The sequence below is a fragment of the Macrobrachium nipponense genome, chromosome 23, assembly GCF_015104395.2.
Source record: "Macrobrachium nipponense isolate FS-2020 chromosome 23, ASM1510439v2, whole genome shotgun sequence".
Classification (NCBI taxonomy): domain Eukaryota; kingdom Metazoa; phylum Arthropoda; class Malacostraca; order Decapoda; family Palaemonidae; genus Macrobrachium; species Macrobrachium nipponense.
Genome location: NC_061090.1, coordinates 57,283,994 through 57,304,300, shown reverse-complemented (window position 1 = coordinate 57,304,300; position 20,307 = coordinate 57,283,994). Strand labels below are relative to the sequence as shown.

General features: G+C 32.6%; 3 protein-coding genes across 3 annotated transcripts; all 3 read right to left on the bottom strand.

The window, feature by feature from the left end:
- Positions 1 to 483: 483 nt before the first annotated feature.
- Positions 484 to 3,551, bottom strand: LOC135196672 (uncharacterized). Its single transcript, XM_064223510.1, has 3 exons — positions 3,522 to 3,551; positions 1,206 to 1,668; positions 484 to 547 (listed from the first exon to the last, which is right to left on the bottom strand). The coding sequence occupies exons 1-3, from the start codon at positions 3,522 to 3,524 to the stop codon at positions 537 to 539; spliced, it is 477 nt and encodes a 158-aa protein (XP_064079580.1). The 5' UTR covers positions 3,525 to 3,551; the 3' UTR covers positions 484 to 536.
- Positions 3,552 to 6,782: 3,231 nt separating this feature from the next.
- On the bottom strand, positions 6,783 to 10,576 carry LOC135196661 (uncharacterized). The gene is made up of 3 exons (XM_064223499.1): positions 10,517 to 10,576; positions 7,338 to 7,725; positions 6,783 to 6,845 (listed from the first exon to the last, which is right to left on the bottom strand). The coding sequence occupies exons 2-3, from the start codon at positions 7,635 to 7,637 to the stop codon at positions 6,828 to 6,830; spliced, it is 318 nt and encodes a 105-aa protein (XP_064079569.1). The 5' UTR covers positions 7,638 to 7,725; positions 10,517 to 10,576; the 3' UTR covers positions 6,783 to 6,827.
- A 6,488-nt stretch (positions 10,577 to 17,064) lies between these two features.
- Positions 17,065 to 18,479, bottom strand: LOC135196652 (neuropeptide-like protein 29). The gene is made up of 3 exons (XM_064223491.1): positions 18,448 to 18,479; positions 17,239 to 17,555; positions 17,065 to 17,128 (listed from the first exon to the last, which is right to left on the bottom strand). Coding segments are annotated over exons 1-3 (330 nt in total). The 5' UTR covers positions 18,450 to 18,479; the 3' UTR covers positions 17,065 to 17,117.
- Between the last annotated feature and the right edge of the window lie 1,828 nt (positions 18,480 to 20,307).

Genomic DNA, 20,307 nt, shown 5'->3' with positions numbered 1-20,307 from the left:
GTGTCTGAGCAGTTGGAACTTAATCTTTTTGTTTTTAAGTTGTTCCCATGTTTATGCTTGTTTTGAAAGGTTACTCTTTCTCCAGGTGTACCAGATTCTAGGTACTAATCTCCTTATAATTCCTATCTGTCAGTTATACGACCTGTACTGTAAATTCCTCATGTAAGTCAGTTTGTCTGCTGAGTAAAGGACGTCGAGTACAAAGATCTTGCAGAAACTCTGTTGTTTATTTTTCCTTCCTGGCTTATACCTTTATTTATACATATATGTATATATATAATACAAACATACACGCACATTTATATATGTATGTATACGATCTGTATACTCGAAGAAATTTTTAACATAGAGACATAAATTTTCATTTTCGTTTTCAGATAACATCTTCAGACCATATTGTCAGCTGACTGAGCTCGTCATATTTGTATATTATGGCATATTCCAATGTCTATTAAATGCAGCCGGAGAATTAAAACGAAAAAGTATCCAACAACGTTATTTTTATTCGTTAAATAATATTAACAGAGGGTAACACTTCAGTGATAACCTAAAAAAAAAAAAAAAAGAGAGATTATTTTATCATTAACAAAGTTGAATTCAACTGAAATCCTATGTAATGAATAAGATTATTTTGTTGTTAACAGAGCTTAATTTAACTGAAATCTTATAAAAAAATAAGATTGGTATATTATTAACCGAGTTTAATTTAACTGAAAAAAGATGATTTTATTATTAAGTTAAATTTTTACTGAAATTTTATCATACAAATTAGATAATTTTATTCTTAACAATGTTTACTTTAAGTGAAATTTTATAAAATAAATAGGATTATTATTTTATAAAATAGATTTGATTGTAGTTTTAACAATGTTTAGCTTAATAAGAAATGTTAATGTTTTTAAAAAAATAAGACTATTATATTGAAAACAGAGTTTGATTTAATTGAAATGTTATAAAAACAAATAAGATTTTTATGTTAACAGATTTTCACTTAACTGAAATTTTATCAAGCAAATCAAATTGTATTATTAACAAAGTTTAACTTATCTGAAATGTTATAAAACAAATATGATTATTATGTTAATAACATAGAGTAATTTGACTGAAATAAAAGCAATGATTATTATATTATTAACAGAGTTTAATTCATATAAAATGGTATAAATCTTTCGGGAACTTATCTAGCGTTTAATGTGTTCACTCACCGTATCCTCCGCCGTGTCCTTTGCCGTATCCTTTCCCGTGTCCTTTGCCGTAGCCACCACCGCCTCCATATCCACCGTGGCCGTATCCTCCGCCGTGTCCTTTGCCGTATCCTTTACCGTGTCCTTTGCCGTAGCCACCGCCGCCGTATCCACCACCGTGTCCTTTGCCGTGTCCTTTTCCGTAGCCACCGCCGCCGTATCCACCACCGTGTCCTTTGCCGTGTCCTTTGCCGTAGCCGCCACCGCCGCCGTATCCGCCGTGGCCATATCCTCCGCCGTGTCCTTTGCCGTATCCTTTCCCGTAGCTGCAACAGCCCTTCCCGTGTCCTTTTCCGTATCCCCCACCGCCGTATCCCCCACCGCCGTATCCTCCACCGCCGTATCCTTTACCAAAACTGGGGTCAGGGTCGGCCATAGCCGTGGCCACCGCGACCAGTATAAGGATTGCTGCGAGAGCTATACGCTAGGGAAAGGAAATGAATGATGAATGAATACGTAGGTAATGAAAATATGAATGAATAATGGTATGGAAATTGGAAATTATAAAGTGGAAATGCATAGTCTTCGCTCTATCAATAATTGAGGCTTTATGGGAAAATAAAAATGAAAATGGAAATGAAAATCAAATATGAATGACTCAAAATATGTAGGTAATGAAAATATGTATGAATAATCTTATGGAAACTGGAAATTATAAAGTGGAAATGCATCATCTTCACTCTGTCAGTAATTGAGGCTTTGTGGGAAAATAAAAATGACAATGAAAATGGAAATGAAAAATGAATGAATGGCTGAAAATGAAAATTCACTTTGAATGAAAGATTGTTTGGATAAAATACAATTTCTTTTTTTTACAGAATGTTGAATAAAAACAAATTATATTAGATTATTTTATGTAGATAAGGGTCCCATGAAAAAATAAATATGAAAATGAAAATGAAAATGAAAAATTAATGACTGAAAATGAACTTTCACAGTGAATGAAAGATTGTTTGGATGAAAGCAATTTTCTTTTACAGAATGTTGAATAAAAACAAGTTATATTAGATTATTTTATGTAAATGGGGGTCCCTTGGGAAAATAAAATTGAAGATGAAAATGAAAAATGAATGAATTAAGAGAAACATCCCCTGTGAATGAAAGATTGTTTAGATATGCATTTTTTCACAGAATGTTGAATAAAAACAAAAAAAATGAAAATGAAATTGGGAGATGAATGACTGAAAAGGAACATTCACTGTGAATAAAAGAATGTTTGGATAAGATGCATTCTTGTGGAATGCTGAACAGCAATAAACCATTTGAGATTATTTGATTAAAATGGGAGGTTATGAAGTGAAAGTATATCTCATCACAATGGACTTCTATAGGAATTTGAAAGTGAGTGACTGGATGAATTTATGTTCATTGTAAATGAAAGTCTCAATAATTAAAATGTATCTTGCATTTAAATTACAGGAGAATAATGAATCAACATTTCAAAATATTTTACGTGAAAGAGCCCGTCAGTATCAGTTATCCACCTTGTAAAAAATGAAGTGTCATGTTAAAATATAAATGAATGATGGCATGCAAATTTACAACAGAAATGGAGGATTACATTAGCTGAAAGCTAACTAGATTAGCTGCGGATTATATTAGCTTTAGAATTGCAAATGAAAATCAAATGGCGAGTTGAAGATCGTATACACAAAACGAAAGTTACCGAAGGAAAATGCTTCTTGTTGAGATGAAGTTGTCTGATAAATATAATGAACAATGTAAAAATATTCACTTTGAAGGGAAAATAATTTACAATGCAAATGAAACATCTTGAGACATTCCATGTAATCGAACATTCTAAGGTGAAAATATATGTATCTTTTCAAATGTCAAATGGATCTGCGAGTGATTGTGGCAATTATATAAAAAAAATGAAATTATTTTTTATTCAGAATAAGGTATTATGAGGATAAAATGTACGTTAGTAAGAAAACTCGGTGCGTTATATTAATTGATTTAATTGGTGATTTACTGAAGAGAAAACCGAAAAGCTCTGGTCATCAGCGCTGAAATTAATTTAAATCAAAGAGAACAAAATATATAAAAAAAATTAAATAAATAAAAAAATGAAATTAAAAAGCGCCTTGTTGCAAATACACCGGAAAACAAATACGCTGAAATTAATTCAAATCAAAAAGCAAAAAATGTGTAAAAAATAAAATAAACAATAAAAAAACAACTAATAGAAAAAAATGAAAATTAAAAGACTTGTTGCAAATACACCGGAAAACAAAATAATACAGTAGCTTCTATTGCTCCTGGACACTTCCTTACCATGGCGACTCTTTGGATATGATCAAAGGAGTGAATACTGGACACCATATGCCCGGCGGTTTATATAGCGGCCATGTTGCGCTGGTGTCTCCAGTAGGGTGGAAACGAATGAAGTAAAAGGTGTCGCGTGGATGTCGGGGGGGGGGGAGAGGGGGAGTACCACGACAAGATCCTTCACTCTAGATTATGAATAACTATCACGAATAATCGGTTGTTGTCACTGTTGGATATATTCATATAGTTTTTTTTTTATTTTCTCCTGTTCTTACGAAGATCCAATCAAAGAATAAGGGAAGGAAAATGGGAAATACAGCGACAGGAAGGAACGGTGTCCGGATAACTTAAGCGGAGAGAAAGGCTGCCTGACAGACAGACAAACAGGCAGTTGATGCAATACAGTATATCGACAACAAATCCAAGTTCACTTTCCTTTCTATTGCCAGATTTCCGTCATAAGTAACTGGTAGTTTGATTTTTTTTTTTTTTACAAGTCACACCTTCATTCTTAAAAATATTTTATTCATGGCCAAACAATCCCATTCTCCCTTAAATACAAATGATTATCTACATGTTCTAATACTCGAGACACAGAATAGAACATAAAACCAACTGAGAATTTCTGGCATAGATTGTAGTTCATATTATTTCCTTAATCTCAAATTGCACTAGAGGATATTTGATATAATCAATTTCATATTTTTAAATATCTTTCAATAAATAATTAAATTGATAATGAAGCATGCATCATATAATTCTCAAGATGTATTAGAAGATAATTGATACAATGAGTTTCATATTTTGAAATGATATCTTTCAATAAATAATTAGTTTCATAGACAAGCATATAAATCTCAGGATGTACTAGAAGATATTTGATACAATGAGTTTCATAATTGAAATGAATCTTATACATAATTAGGTTGATAATGAAGCATGCATCATAATAATTCCAAGAATTGTATTAGAAGAGATAATTTGAAACAATGAGTTTTTCTATTTTGAAAAATGATATCTTTCAATAAATAATTAGGTTGATAATGAAGCATGCTTCATATAAATCTGAAGATGTACTAGAAGATATTTGATATAATGAGTTTCATATTTTGAAATTATATCTTTCAATAACTAATTAGTTTCATAGACAAGCATATAAATCTCAAGATGTACTAGAAGATATTTGATATAATGAGTTTCATAATTAGAAATAATATCTTTCAATAAATTGATTATAAACCATGCTTCATACGATGTCTATGCAACTAATTGTACTCACCAATATCATGTATGTAATTATTTCTCTTAATTCCTATCTGGAAGTTTTTTCAATAATGTTTTAGCAGATATCAAACGAACAAGATTTACATTCAGATATCTTGACGTGTTCCAACATTTCGTAGACTTGTATTCTTTTTCAAAATCGTTTGATTACGTTTCTTTTAAGAAGTGTTGACAACACTGTTTTCTTTATTAAGTGGCTGTTGTCAAAGTCATTGAAAAGAATTAATAAGTGGCTATGTTATTCCTGTTCAAGATATTCTCATTCAGTTTACTGTGACAAATCAATCTATTTCACTAGAGGAACAATATGATGAAATAAAAAAAAGTGTTTTATGTATTAGCTAAAACAAAAACATACATACATACAATTGCAGGTAATGATTCCTTTACAGAAATGTGTAGTAATCTACTTAGCTTCTATTTGCTCCAATTAAGTTCAAAATAAAACCTTAGCCATATAAAACAGGGTGCATCCCATGGCTCCGGCAAGCGCTGCCAGATGCACGATCCACGACTAACTTTAACCTTAGATCAATAAAAAAAAACTACTGAGGCTAGAGGATTGCAATTTAGTATGCCTGATGATTGGAGTTTGGATGATCAACATACCAATTTGCAGCCCTCTAGCCTCAGTAGGTTTCTAGATCTGAGGGCGGACAGAATAAAGTGCGGACGAACGGACAGCCTGACAAAAACTAAACTTGATATTTTATAGGTAATGATCTATTGCGGTTCTATTTGCCGCCATTAGGTTCAAAATCAAACATGTATAAGGGAAAGTATTATAAATCCTCAGCCAGTCATCTAAAAGAAATGAAAAGATTTAAACAGAAATGTAGCTCCTTAAAATTCAGACGCAAGTCTTCCGCACACACCCACGAGTGTGGAAACTAATGATGACGTAATTATGACGTCATAGAGAGTTGCTGATGCATTGCAAGTTATTTGCTTAGGACTGATATTTTCGCTGTGAATTCTGAAGTGTTCATTTCTCTCAGTCACACTTCGTCTGCCGTATGAATGCTAATGAAGTGTTGCAAGAACCTTTTTTTTATTTCATTCTCTCTCTCTCTCTCTCTCTCTCTCTCTCTCTCTCTCTCTCTCTCAGATGAGACTTGTTGAATCTGTAAATGCTAGATCATATATTTCGGTTATGTAAGTATATTAAATAATGGACAATTGCAGCCGAAAATGTTTTTGTCACTGGTATTGATTTGGTCACTGTTATACTATATTAAAGTTTCTCTCTCTCTCTCTCTCTCTCTCTCTCTCTCTCTCTCTCTCTCTCTCTCTCTCTCTCTTTCTCATTTCTATATATATATATATTATATATATATATAATTTTTATAAATAGAAAGAGAGAGAAGAGGATGAGAGAGAGAGATGAGAGAGAGAGAGAGAGATAGAGAATTTAATGATACATAATAAACTAACCAAATCAAGACCACGAATATATATACACACACACGCGCACACACACACACACACACACACACACATATATATATATATATATATATATATATATATATATATATATATATATATATATTTATAGCAAAATAGCAAATATATTCCAATAAACTTAATATTTTATCTGTTAATATAAATTCTGATGAACAATAGAGAAATTTAGAAATTTCCACTGAAAATGCTTATGTATATATATATATATATATATATATATATATATATATATATATATATATAATATACATAAGCATTTTTCAGTGGAAATTTCAAAATTTCTCTATTGTTCATCAAGTATATTAACAGATAAAATATTTAAGTTTATTGGGAATATATTTCTATTTCTATATATATATATATATATATATATATATATATATATATATAGATATATATATTTCTTAATTTTTTTAATCTTTTTTATTTTCAAAACTTGCTTATAAGATATAATTTTGTAGTTCCTTATGGATTATGACCGGAATCCTAATTCCATAGGAATAATGAAAACACAAATTTGCTCAATAAATATTTATTTATGAAGTCGAATTTCGTCACAAATCAGACTTTAGTGGTGACCTGAAAATATTATCAAGAGAGAGAAAAAAAAATTAAAGTTTTCAAGTATTTTTGAGTTCATAAAATCGTCACTAAGACAAGAAAATAGTATAGAATAATAGAACTGAGAACTACAAGTAATTAAAATAATTATGATACGATAAAGTAATTAGTAAATATTTTAGTAATTAGTAAATATTAAAGTAATTTCGAAATATTAAAGTAATTACAAAACACTAAAGGTTACTTGATAGAAATTAAGTTTCAAGTCTTTTGAAGATTAGAAAAATATATGAACTTTGGTTTGACAAGAATTTTGAATTCAAATTTTTCAAAATAAAATAGCTTTTAATTCAATAGTTTATAATTAATGTCTACACAAAAACCAAACTGAATAAAAATATAATTGAAAAAATATTGCCAGTTATATATTTAGTTTTTAATCAATAGATAAATAGTAATCCAATTTGTTTGAGAGGTATAGTTAAAAAAGTATCAAATATATTTATTTACCGTATCCACCATGGCCGTGTCCGTGACCTTTGCCATATCCGCCATGACCGTGACCATGTCCGTGACCTTTGCCGTAGCCTCCATGGCCGTGTCCGTGGCCTTTGCCGTATCCTCCATGGCCGTGACCATGTCCGTGGCCTTTGCCGTATCCTCCATGGCCGTGTCCGTGACCTTTGCCATAGCCCCCATGACCGTGACCATGTCCGTGACCTTTGCCATATCCTCCATGCCCATGTCCGTGACCTTTGCCGTATCCACCATGGCCGTGTCCGTGACCTTTGCCATAGCCTCCATGCCCATGACCGTGACCTTTACCAAAGCCAGGGTCGGGGTCAGCCATAGCCATGACCACTACGGCTAGGATAAGGAAGGATACGAGAGCAACGCGCTGTAAAGAGACGAGGAGGTGAGTCCTACGGAAGCTAAAAGGAGGCTGGTGTTATCCTATCAAACTCATATTGACTGGCCCCTTTGGAGTCCTACGGAGGCAAAGAGAAAGGTGGTATATCCTACCAGTTCCTATTTACTGGCTCCTTTGGAGTCCTGCGGAGGCCAATAGAAGGCTAGTATTATCCTATAAGACTCGTATTGACTGGGTGCTTTTGAGTCCTACGGAAGCCAATAAGCGGCTGGTATTATCCTATCAAGCTCCTATTTGTAAGGCCTAGGGTTTTTGATTAATAATATATTGTCTGTGTGTTCTCTGTGACCTATGGAATGTGGAGAACAGTGAGAAGCAACGACCTGAGAGTAGCTGATGAATGAGTATTCTGGGGATGGCGTGAGATAAAAGTGCTTAGTTCGACAAGTCAATGTACTGAGTTTATTAACTCTTCTCAAAGTGCCTTTGTGAAACTGGATGCAACTAGTGTTGCGAGGCGCTAACGAACTGTGTGTTCGTATGTGCCTCTTCCCTTTAATAGTTTCATACGCAAGTCTATGGGAGGACTTGCACAAAGATTCGTGGGAGGAAGGCAGAGCCACGATGGTGGTGCCTAAGTGTTTTTTGGAATAGTGAGTGAGATATTCCGGCTGCATGGGTGAGTTGAATTACTTTAGCCAAGTTGAATTACTTTAGCCAAAGGGATGGCTTGTTTGATATCTTGTAAGATGTTCCATTTTATTAACTTTGTCTTTAAACTTATGTTTGCTAACGAGTGTGTTTCTCGTGTCTTTGAAACAGACGGTTCTGGAATGGAGGGGGACAAAGAGTTCCCAGATGGGTGTAGACTTTTTTGGTGACTAGACATTTTACTATTTCGGGGTTTTTTGAGTTAGTCTGTAAGACTTGATTATCCATTATTTATTCATTGTTAATAAACGTTAATGTTATGATGCGACTCTCTCATTTTCATTACCTGTTAGAATGGAGAGAAAGAGGTGGAGAGAGAGAGAGGTGTCGGTGCTAGAGAGAGAGAGAGAGAGAGAGAGAGAGGCTGTGTGTGTAATGCTGTGTGTTGGTTTGCCTTCCGTTTCGTGTCACACGCTTACCTAATGTATAATGGGGGGGGGGGGGGGGGAATCCCCCCATAACATATTTACTGTCTTATTAAGTCCTACAGAGGCCATAAGAAGCTGATATTATCCTATCAAATTCCTATTTACTGGGTTCTTTAGAGTCCTAGAGTAGGAAGCTGTTGAAGTCCTGTAGAGCTCCTATTTACTGGCTGCTTTGGAGTCCTATAGAGACCAATGGGAGGCTGGTATTATCCTATCAAACTCCTGTTTACTGGGTACTTTTAAGTCCTACAGAGACCAATTATCAGGAAGACGGTATAGAACTGTCAAACTCCTTTTCCAAGAACATGGTTAAATACTGATAAAGTTCTGGATAGCTCAATTGCCAGAGATTCTATCAATATGAGATCTTACGAGTTCAAGAGTATATCCGTTTTTCAGTATACCCGGAGTTAGTTTAGGTTTGCGGGGTTTTGGAAACTTTGTTTTTTTTTTATTTTTTGGTTTGTTTACATGTTTTTTTTTTTTTTTTTTTACGTTACATGGAGCCAGTGGTTATTCAGCAACGGGACCAACGGCTTTACGTGACTTCCGAACCACGCCGAGAGTGAAATTCTGTCACCAGAAATACACATCTATGACCTCTCAATGGAATGCCCGAGAATCGAACTCGCGGCCACCGAGGTGGCAGGCCAAGACAGAACCGACCACGCCACTGAGGTGCCCAATACCGTTAGTAAAAGCGTATGCTAATAACCTTTGATCTTAACGCTTCTTCAGATGAATACTTAAGAAGTCAAGGCTGCGTTTATTGCCAGTGCATAGTCTCTTAGAGACGTCTCGACTCTCGAGTAGGCCTAACGTCACGTTTGATTTATCAACGTCTGTCAACGGGGTGATGAAACCAATAGTTTATATATTCATAAAAAAAAAACGTGACTTGAGAAAAAGAAAAAGAAAAAAATAATGATGTCAAGTAGGTCTTATACCTTTTAAAGAACTCGTATCTCTTGAAATTCTAGAATGAAATAATATACCCAATGTACCGCGTAATCTGTATAGATGGAATTAAAAGCTATTGTTCAAAGTACTGAAACAGCTGGACTTTTCGAATTTTCCTCTTAAATGAATATTTTCTAACAATTGTCACTAATGTCTTATACAGAAGAATGAGCGTGTTTATACATTCAGATTCCGCTGGGAAGGTATAACCGAAAAGTAAATATACTGCTAAGAAATTATATCTATCTATCTCTTCAGATATTATATCACCAGGTTCACCAATTGTGGACAGACTCCCGACCTAATTTCTCTACGCTATTTTTCTTGGGTTCCTCCTTGTCTGGGCTAACAAGACGATGTGTAACCAATCCCTTGAACTTTATAAATAGAAGAGTTATAAAATATATGTAGAATCTAATGGTCACTTTCTTTTACCAAATACATATGCAACTGTAATAGCCACATTGCCTTCTTAACTTCTTGAATTCATTGCTCTTTTTTGGATACGCTTGTCACTACAAAGCCTTGAGATCCAAGTTCGAAGAAATTTTTTTTTTTGAAGAAGAAGAAGAAATTGCGATGTCTGGTACCGGCAAACGAACCCAACAAGTTAAGAGGGCATTGTGGCTATTAAAAGCAGAACTACAAAATCAATACTGTGGCGTCCTAGTCTTGAGCTACAAAAATCAGAATGGGTAAATTCACAGTTTCTACATTACCATGATGACAAAGAGGTGATAATCCTGGGTGAGTTACCAGAAGACTGACTGCCTGGCCTGCAGCCAATAGCGCTTATATATAGCAGTTTGACAGCCAATTCGCAATGGAGCGGAAACAAAAGGCAGTTCAGGTCAGGTCTCTAAACAGCCCTCCTCCCATGGGGCTCCTGCCTGGAGGGGGGTGTGGAGGTTGCGGGGGAGGGGGAGCATTTTGTGGTTAGCCGAGTGATGAAAGGCCAGAAATACGAAATACTGGAAGGATAACGTCGGCTAATTCTCTGAGCTGGATTCCTTCGTCTGGAAAGAAGTCATGTCTGACTTGATGTTTTTTTTCCTTTTTATCTCATGTCTGAGTTGTTTTTACAGCTGTTTTTTATAGCATTTTCTTCTGAGTTGAATAACTGGTCAATGTAGGAAATAATTTGATTTCTGTAGGTTAATATCATTTTGCTTTCTGTATCTGTAAGTGCTGGAACATGATTACAAAGATTATTCACTCGAAATTCATATTTTCACTCAATATATGTATATATATATATGTATGTATATATATATATATATATATATATATATATATATATATATATATATATATATATACGTATGTAGGTATGTGAAGGTTTAAACCTATATTCTGGATATGAGTACACAACCTTTGTACTATATATCATCAAAGAAATCTTCTATCTCTTTGCAGAATATTATTATTATTATTATTATTATTATTATTATTATTATTATTATTATTATTATTATTATTATTATTATTATTACTATTATTATTATTATTATTATTATTATTATTATTATTTTGTTGAAAATAATGTATGAAAGGTCTGCTCCCTGCATATTATTATTATTTTATTATTATTATTATTATTATTATTATTATTATTATTATTGTTATTATTATGTTATTATGAACCTGAAGAGAAAAGAACTGCATATTCCTTTGCATTTGAAAATGAAATTTGCCATTATTTACGAATATATATATATATATATATATATATATATATATATATATATATATATATATATATATATATAGAGAGAAAGATACGAGTATATAACCCTTCTAGTATATATTTCTGTGTGTATGTGTGTGCGCATGTATAAGCATATACATAGTGTATGTGCTGTAGGTTTCAGCTAGATGGACAGTATCCGTTTCACAGTGTTCCTTGAATTATGGAAATACCTTTACTCCTTCGCAAAATACTCTTACTTCATTTGAATTATCTAAGAAAAATATGACATCCTTCTAGGGAGCTAAAATGCCACATGAAAAAAGCAACCATTAAAATCGGAAATTCTTGCAAAAAAGAAAAAAATAATAATTTTTTTAAAAATCAACAAATAAAAAAGATTAACAAAATTATCAATAAAAGAGTTAAAAAACAACCGCTTAACAGTCTGAATAAGATGTTTGTGTCAGTATCTATAATTTACCATATTCTTAGTTGTCTGTAAAAGAAAACCATTGTGCCGCCTTTCTCCGTCCGTCCGCACTTTTTCCTGCCCGCCCTCAGATCTAAAAAACGACAGACGCTAGAGGGCTGCAAATTGGTACGTTCGTCATCCGCCCTCCAATCATCAAACATACCAAATTACAACCATCTAGCCTCAGTAGTTTTTATTTTCTTCAGGGTTAAAGTCTGCCATGGATCATGCATCTGGCAGCGCTTTCCGTTGACGTGGGACGCACCCTCACTCTACCGCATCTGGTGAACAACTGGAGAGCTATCGGTCCGGTACTAGCTGATGGTTTTATACAGCATTATACGTTGTACAAAACACTTGATTGCACAGAAGACATTTCGGCGCATATTTTACTTGTTTTTAATTTCGCATTTAACGTTTGATTTGATGTTTTGAATTGTATAGATGTTTTTTGCAAATAAACAAGCGTTCGTTTGTCTTTATTCACTAAAGTTGACTGACTTCAGTAAACATGGCAGTTATGAGGGTTTATCAGTCTCTCTCTCTCTCTCTCTCTCTCTCTCTCTCTCTCTCTCTCTCTCTCCTTTGAGAACTATGACATGCGCAGTACTATTGTATCTATGAAAACAATGGAATCCGACCTCATACGACAATGAGAGATCATGAGGCGTCACGCAAACGCATTTTCCGTGAGTTTAACGTTCATTTCGTTTTATTTCCTCCTCTGTTTTGCAATGCTTAGGCCTTCACGTGACCGTTCTGGATAGCCAGATCATGGAACGCTTATTCTGGTCTATTTGCTGATATTTTTGCCCGTTTTATTGATACTAGTATTAGTCTAGTAGCAGTCTATACCAGTAGTAGTAGTAGCAGAGTAGTAGGGGGACAAGCCAGCATAGGGGTACCTTATCATTATTATTATTATTATTATTGTTATTATTATTATTATTATTATTCTCGTTAAGTGCATTTATAGAAATTATATATATATATATATATATATATATTATATATATAGATATATATATATATATATATATATAGGATATAGTTTTTATATATAATAAGATATATATCTATAGCTATATAGATATAGATACATTTATATATGTATACATACATATATATATATATATATATATATATACTATATATATATATAGTATATATATATATATGTATACATATATACATATATATATGTATACATATATATATAGATATGTATTATATACATGTATGTATATATATATGATATATATATATATATTCATTTATATATATATATATATATATATATTATATTATATATATATATATATATATATATATATATATATATATATATATATATAAATGCACTCAACGAGAATAATAATAATAATAATAATAATAATAATAATAATAATAATAATAATAATAAAAATAATAATAATAATAATAATAAGGTACCCCTTGCTGGCTTGTCCCCCTACTTGTGTGTATATATATATATATATATATATATATATATATATCTATATATATATATAATATATAATATATACCTAATAAATGGAACCAATAAAAACGCCAAAATATAGAAAGTAAGTATACTATAATTTCAGAGATTGCTGTCTCTCTCTCTCTTCAGGTATAGGTAATGAATCTCTGAAATATAGTTCTTTCTTTCTATATATTTTGACGTTTTTATGGGCTCCTTTTATTAGATGGAATTCTGTTGTAACAGAACATTTTTCCAGCCATATATAATATATATATATATATATATATATATATATATATATATATATACATATATATATATATGATATATAATTAGATCTTATAGAATCATCATTGTCTTCAATTAAATATTCTAAGACAACTTGTATTAGTATTAGCTATAATTCAGGATACTATTCGCACCACTGAGAATATTTCTGGTAATTTTTGTTCACTTATAATCATTACTAATATCAATATTACCATTGTAGTAATAAGTTACTTCATCCATAAAACACCACCAATCAAATGAAACTTTAATTTCAACTGTTAGATGAAATAAATATCAATTTATGATGACAAGAAAGAAATGCACCCCCAGTATTCACTCTCCACACATGATGTGTCACTCTCCATAACAGATGTTTCGTGTTGACTTCTTTCTTTCGAAGGAGTCCAGTGGAAAGTGATTTATTTGTCATCCCTTCAACAAATCTCAAGACAGCCTCCTCTTGCCATCTTGAAAAAAGATGATGTTAGAGTTACAAAAGTGAATGCGGTCTTAATTTTTTTTTTTTATTGTGAGTTATAGTGAAGAGATTCTTCATTTTTTCACGATTTTATCATTGATTATAGTGAATAGATTCTTAAATTCTTCACGATTTTATTATAAATTATAGTGAATAAATCTTTCACTTTTTCACGATTTATTATGAACTATAGTGAATAGATCCTTCATTTTTTCACGATTTTATTATGAATTTTATTGAATACATTCTTAATTTTTTCGCGATTTTATTATGAAATTATAGTGAATTGGTCCTTCATTTTTTCACGATTTTATTATGAATTACAGTAAATACATTCTTAATTTTTCACGATTTTATTATGAAATTATAGTGAATAGATCCTTCATTTTTTCATGATTTTATTGAGAATTATATTGAATAGATTCTTCATTTCTTCAAGATTTTATTATGAATTATAGTGAATAGATCTTTAATAATTTTTTCACGATTTCATTATGACTTATAGTGAACAGATCCTTCATTTTTTCATGATTTTATTATGAATTATAGTGAATAGATCCTTCATTTTTTCACGATAATAATAATAATAATAATAATAATAATAATAATAATAACAATAATAACAATAATAATAATAATAATGAGAATGAATAGGACTACACTGATACTATATTCGATTGCATCCCTGTCTTTTATTGCATGTACTACAATCCTCTATTGCACCCCCCAACTTCTATTGCATCCCCCAATCATCTATTGCATCCCCCGTCTTCTATTACATCCAGTCACCTTCCCCCATCTTATAATGCATCCACCATCTTCTCATCACCCATCCTCCATCCTTTGGGTTATTAACCTTGTGAATATCGAAGTGTCCTGCCTGCTGTATTTATTACTGAAAAATAGACTTATTCAGATATTCTCACTTAAATATATTCATTTATGCGTTCACTCACTTGTTTCATTGCATATCTCAACGAGCTAGAATATATTTAGGATATATTATCGTTCTCTGCTTCAAGTAAAAATATTCGGTTAAGGTCAAACATTCAGAGAACCGAGATGTGTTCCTTCTTTGGAAACGGTGCAGTTAAAGTTGCCAACCTACTTGATCCTCAAAGAAGGAATCTTCCGTCAATGTACCACTTTATATATTATTTAGAAGTCTAAGAATTATAGATAATAAAACTCTGTTTCTTATACTTCTAAATTGTCCCGATATTCGTTGTATATTTGACCAAGATAAGACGAAATTCCTACTCTTTTGTTGGTACTACTGTTTAGATTCCTTGGACCCGGTGCTGTCAGAATTGCCAACTTGCCAGGTTTTAGACGAAGAAAATCCACGTCAATATACCACTTTATTTACAATTTAACAATCTAAAAGTAATAAACTACTAAAGTTTGTCTTTCATATTTTAAAATTGTTTTAAATAGTCGTAATTTCTCCATGATAACACGAAAATCTTTCTTTTTGCTGGAATTGTTTACATTCCTTAGCCACGTTGCAGTCAGAATTGCCAACCTACTAGGTTCTAAAAGAAGAAAAACCACGTCAGTGTACCGCATTATGTTATTTGACAAGCTAGAAATGATAAATGATCGAACCTAGTATCTTATAGTTTTAAATTGTCCTTAGAATCGTTGATAATTTCTCAGTTGTAACACTTCAATACCTATTATTTTGTTGGCAGTACTGCACCTACATGGCGCTAAGTTGGACGAAGATATTTTTGGTGCGGGTGAAAGTCATCTTCACTTAAGGTTATAAACTTCTTATGAACATAATACTAATTTGAAATATTTACTTGCAAGTGATCTTTATTCTAATAAAAAGCTACTCTAGTTATTCCAATGAATTTGAGTCTTTAGTTTATGTGAAAAATGGAATTGAAACAAAGATCTGAGACCCTTACGCCCCCACTTACCAAAATGCTGTCGTCCATCCAATAGATGGCGTAAGCTTCTCTATTCTGAGCAAAAATACCTCGAATTTCCTCTCGGGGGGGGGAAGACTGGAAGTGGACACGTGGTCGAAATAATCAATACGATAGTTTAGTGATAAGATTGAATTATAATGTTTATTTTTGCATATTTTGATACAGTTTTATGAACTAGAGATAACTGATGTTATTTGAAATGTTTTGGTCCTTTCAACAATAAATTATTGAATGCGCGATTGACATGATATACCTGAATTTGACTGTTACATTTATCAGGAATGTTATGATATGTAACGATGATAATTCTGTTGATAATTGGTTACTCCCATAATTAACTTGGTCGTATAATCTAGTATGCCATGCAATTTCTCGCTCTTCTGCAATGTTGAGGAAATTCGTCAATTACTACAAACTTATTTAAAAGCTGCATTTGCTCCTAAAAGCTTTTACAAACGTCATGAAAATGACACTGAATTTGATTTGCAAGTAAGTATAATAACAAGAGAAATATTTCCATTTTCGTCTTAGGCAAATATAGATACACACCCCGTTAAATGTCAGATCTGAGTATATATACGAAATTCCTTTCAAAATATATTATTTGATTTTCGTAACAAGAAAATATTTGACACTTGATATTTTGCTAATATAAAGATAAGTGTCATTTGGAATCAGGGGACTGGATGATAAAACGTCAGTAATTGCCTTCATAAAGTATACAACGTTTCGACTGAAAGACACTCCCTACCCAGATATTTGCACAGCATTTTGTACTGGAAGCTCACAAGAGAGAGAGAGAGAGAGAGAGAGAGAGAGAGAGAGAGAGAGAGAGAGAGAGCGAAAGGAGTTCCGTATTTCTTTCATTATTCCTTTTAACAGATAAATATCGCACATATGCAATAAAGATTAGGAGACTCAAAAACAAGGATTTTCTTTCGATATTTATTTTTCGAGGTAAAAGTCGGGACGGGAAGTTACAAGTTAATGATAACCTGGAAAAAAATTAATAATAATATCAGTAAATATGTAAATATTTTCAAGATAAATTAAAATGTTTAGCATTTCATTTACAATGATGTTTTTCTCGGTCAGTAACTCTTACCATATCCGCCGTGCCCATGCCCTTTGCCGTAACCTTTGTGCCCATGTCCTTTGCCGTATCCCCCGTGACCATGTCCTTTGCCATATCCGCCGTGGCCGTGTCCTTTGCCGTATCCGCCGTGGCCGTGTCCTTTGCCGTATCCGCCGTGGCCATGTCCTTTGCCGTATCCGCCGTGACCGTGTCCTTTCCCGTAACCGCCGTGGCCGTGTCCTTTGCCGTAACCGCCGTGGCCGTGTCCTTTGCCGTATCCAGGGTCAGGATCGGCCATTACCATGACCACAGCCATTAGGACCAGAAGGGCTACGAGGGCTACGCGCTGGAACGAATTAACAATTAACATAAAGGACTTGTGTTAAAAAAAAAAATCATAATTCACTCGATTAAATAATAAATAGTGAATACACGAATACATAAATATAATACATAGATGGAAAGATAAATGAATAAGTAGGTAAACAGATGAATGAATAAATAAGCTCCCCCTCCCACAAATTACTTAAATGACTAGGTAATCAATTCCATAAGTAAAATCAATATGGACACATAACTCTCAGTGTCTTGTTCAAGAAGTGAAAAGCGCTGTTACCATAGAACTACTGTGGCTAGATGGCTGCAAATTGGTATGTTGAGCATCCCAGTCATTAAGCATACCAAATTGCAGCTCTCTAGCCTCAGTAGTTTTAAGCTTTTTATTTAAGGGTTAAAGTTAGTCATGGATCGTGCATCTGGCAGCACTTTCTGGAGGCATAGGACGCCCTCACTTTGATGTGACTAAATATTAAACAAATAGATAAGTAAATGAATAAATAGATAAATAAGTAAATACTTAAATAAACGGATATGTAAATAAATGAATAAATAAATAAGAAAAAAATAAGTAAATTCATGAATAGATGAATAAATAAATAAATAAATAAAATAAGTAAATACATGAATAAATAAATAAATAATTAAATAAGTAGAATAAATAAATAAATAATTACTTAAATAAAAGAATATGTAAATAAATAAATAGATAAATAAGTAAATAAATAAATGAAATCAATAAACAAATAAATGAATAAAAAAAGAATGAAATACCTAAGTGCACGAAAAAGTAAATAAGAAAATAAATAAATAAATAGATAAATAAATAAATAATTAAATAAACGAAAGTGAAAACGCGAACCACTCTCTCTCTCTCTCTCTCTCTCATCTCTCTCTCTCTCCATCTTGGCAAGTGTTGGTTTCTCTTCGCTAGTCACCAAAGGTGATTGGATATTTATAGCAACCATAGGCCAGAATTCACCAATTTTTTGCTCTTGGGTGTTGGGGGGGCGGGGGGGGGGCCTGTGTGGAAATGGTAGCAGAAACATTGTTTCTGTAAAATCAATGAAGGTCAGGAGATGAAGTAACTGGCATGTGATTGGTTACAGTTCTCTCTCTCTCTCTCTCTCTCTCTCTCTCTCTCTCTCTCTCTCTCTTTCTAGAGGAAATAAAGCTAAAAAAACGAGTACCTATTTTCTCAATTGCAACTGAAGTTGAAAGGGAATTGCATCAAACGATTGTAACAGCTAGTTATCTATCACTGAATTTTGCTTTTATATATGACCAAATGAATGTGGGAATACGCACACACACTAATACTTATACACACACACACACAAACACACACACATATATATATATATATATATATATATATATATATATATATATATATATTATATATATATATATATATATAATATATATACATATATATTGTATAGATAATATATATATATATATATATATATATATATATATATATATGATATTACAATGCAGTTTAGTTACTCATTGGACGAGTGGGTTACATGCTCGCTCATCGATTCGGCAGTCACGAGTTCGATTCCCCACTCTGCCAACTTGGAAGCAGAGGAATTTATTTATGGTGATTAGAAATTAATTTCTCGAAATAATGAGGTTCGGAATCATATACAGTAAGCTGTAGGTCGCGCTGCTAGGTAACCAATTGGTTCCTAACCACGTAAAAAAATATCTAATACTTCGGGCAGCCATGTTAATCAACTCTGTGGTCTGGTTAAACTAAGATTATACTTACAATATTTAATTTGCTTATCTGACTTGCCGGCACTGACTGTTATGCATAGCAGATTTGGGATTGTCCTGTGCCACTCCACACTACCTGCAACCAACTCAGTCGATTAACTACCACGTACCTAATTCACTGTATAAGAGAACACTGTTTTTAACGGGATGCGCTTATATCTCTCCGTCCTCGCTGGGGATTCGAACCCATACAATTTTTGCGGTCTTTAGCAACAATAATATATTAATTATAAGCGCTACATATATGTACATATATATATATATATATATAAATATATATATATATATATATATATATATATATATAAGCGAATACCACAGGAAAATGATAGTCAGAAATCCAAGCGCTTTCGTCTTTACTAAGACATTGTCAAGGAATGAATGAAATACAATTGGAGAGAAAGGTCTCAGGTACACAACAAGATCAAGAATACCAAATGGTTAATTGTCAAAAGGGTAAAGATTAAAGAGATAATCCAGGATTATCGGATATCACACAGTCACAAACCTAAACATAGATTTAACCCTAACCGAAATTACAAAGTATCCGTACAGTCCAAAACTTGTAAAAACTGAATATATTAATTTTGCTGCTTATATTTATCTACAACTTTTTTCATTATAAAGGCATCAATTTTAAATTAACCAAGACTTAAATTTAGAACATTTCCATTATTTGACTTGATGAAACAAATTTCAATGATATTCCATTTAACTGTGTCATTACATGGGATTAAGGCTCTTGGTTGACTTCAGTTAATAGGATGATCTAAATCTCTCATATGTACAAATAATGCATTCGATATTTGCCCAGTTCTCCCAGAATTTTGGTGCTGTTTAAGACGTTGTTGTTTGGTCTGCCCGTAATAAACTTTATCACACTTTAATGGGGAATTTTTTGTACAAAAGTTTGGCATGGCTATGAGTAATCCCTTATCTCCTTTCCTTAGTGATATTTACATGGAATTTTTTGAG

Coding starts and splice junctions, on each gene's coding strand:
- LOC135196661 (XM_064223499.1), bottom strand. CDS start 7,637: ATGGGCATGGAGGCTATGGCAAAGGTCACGGACACGGCCATGGTGGAT.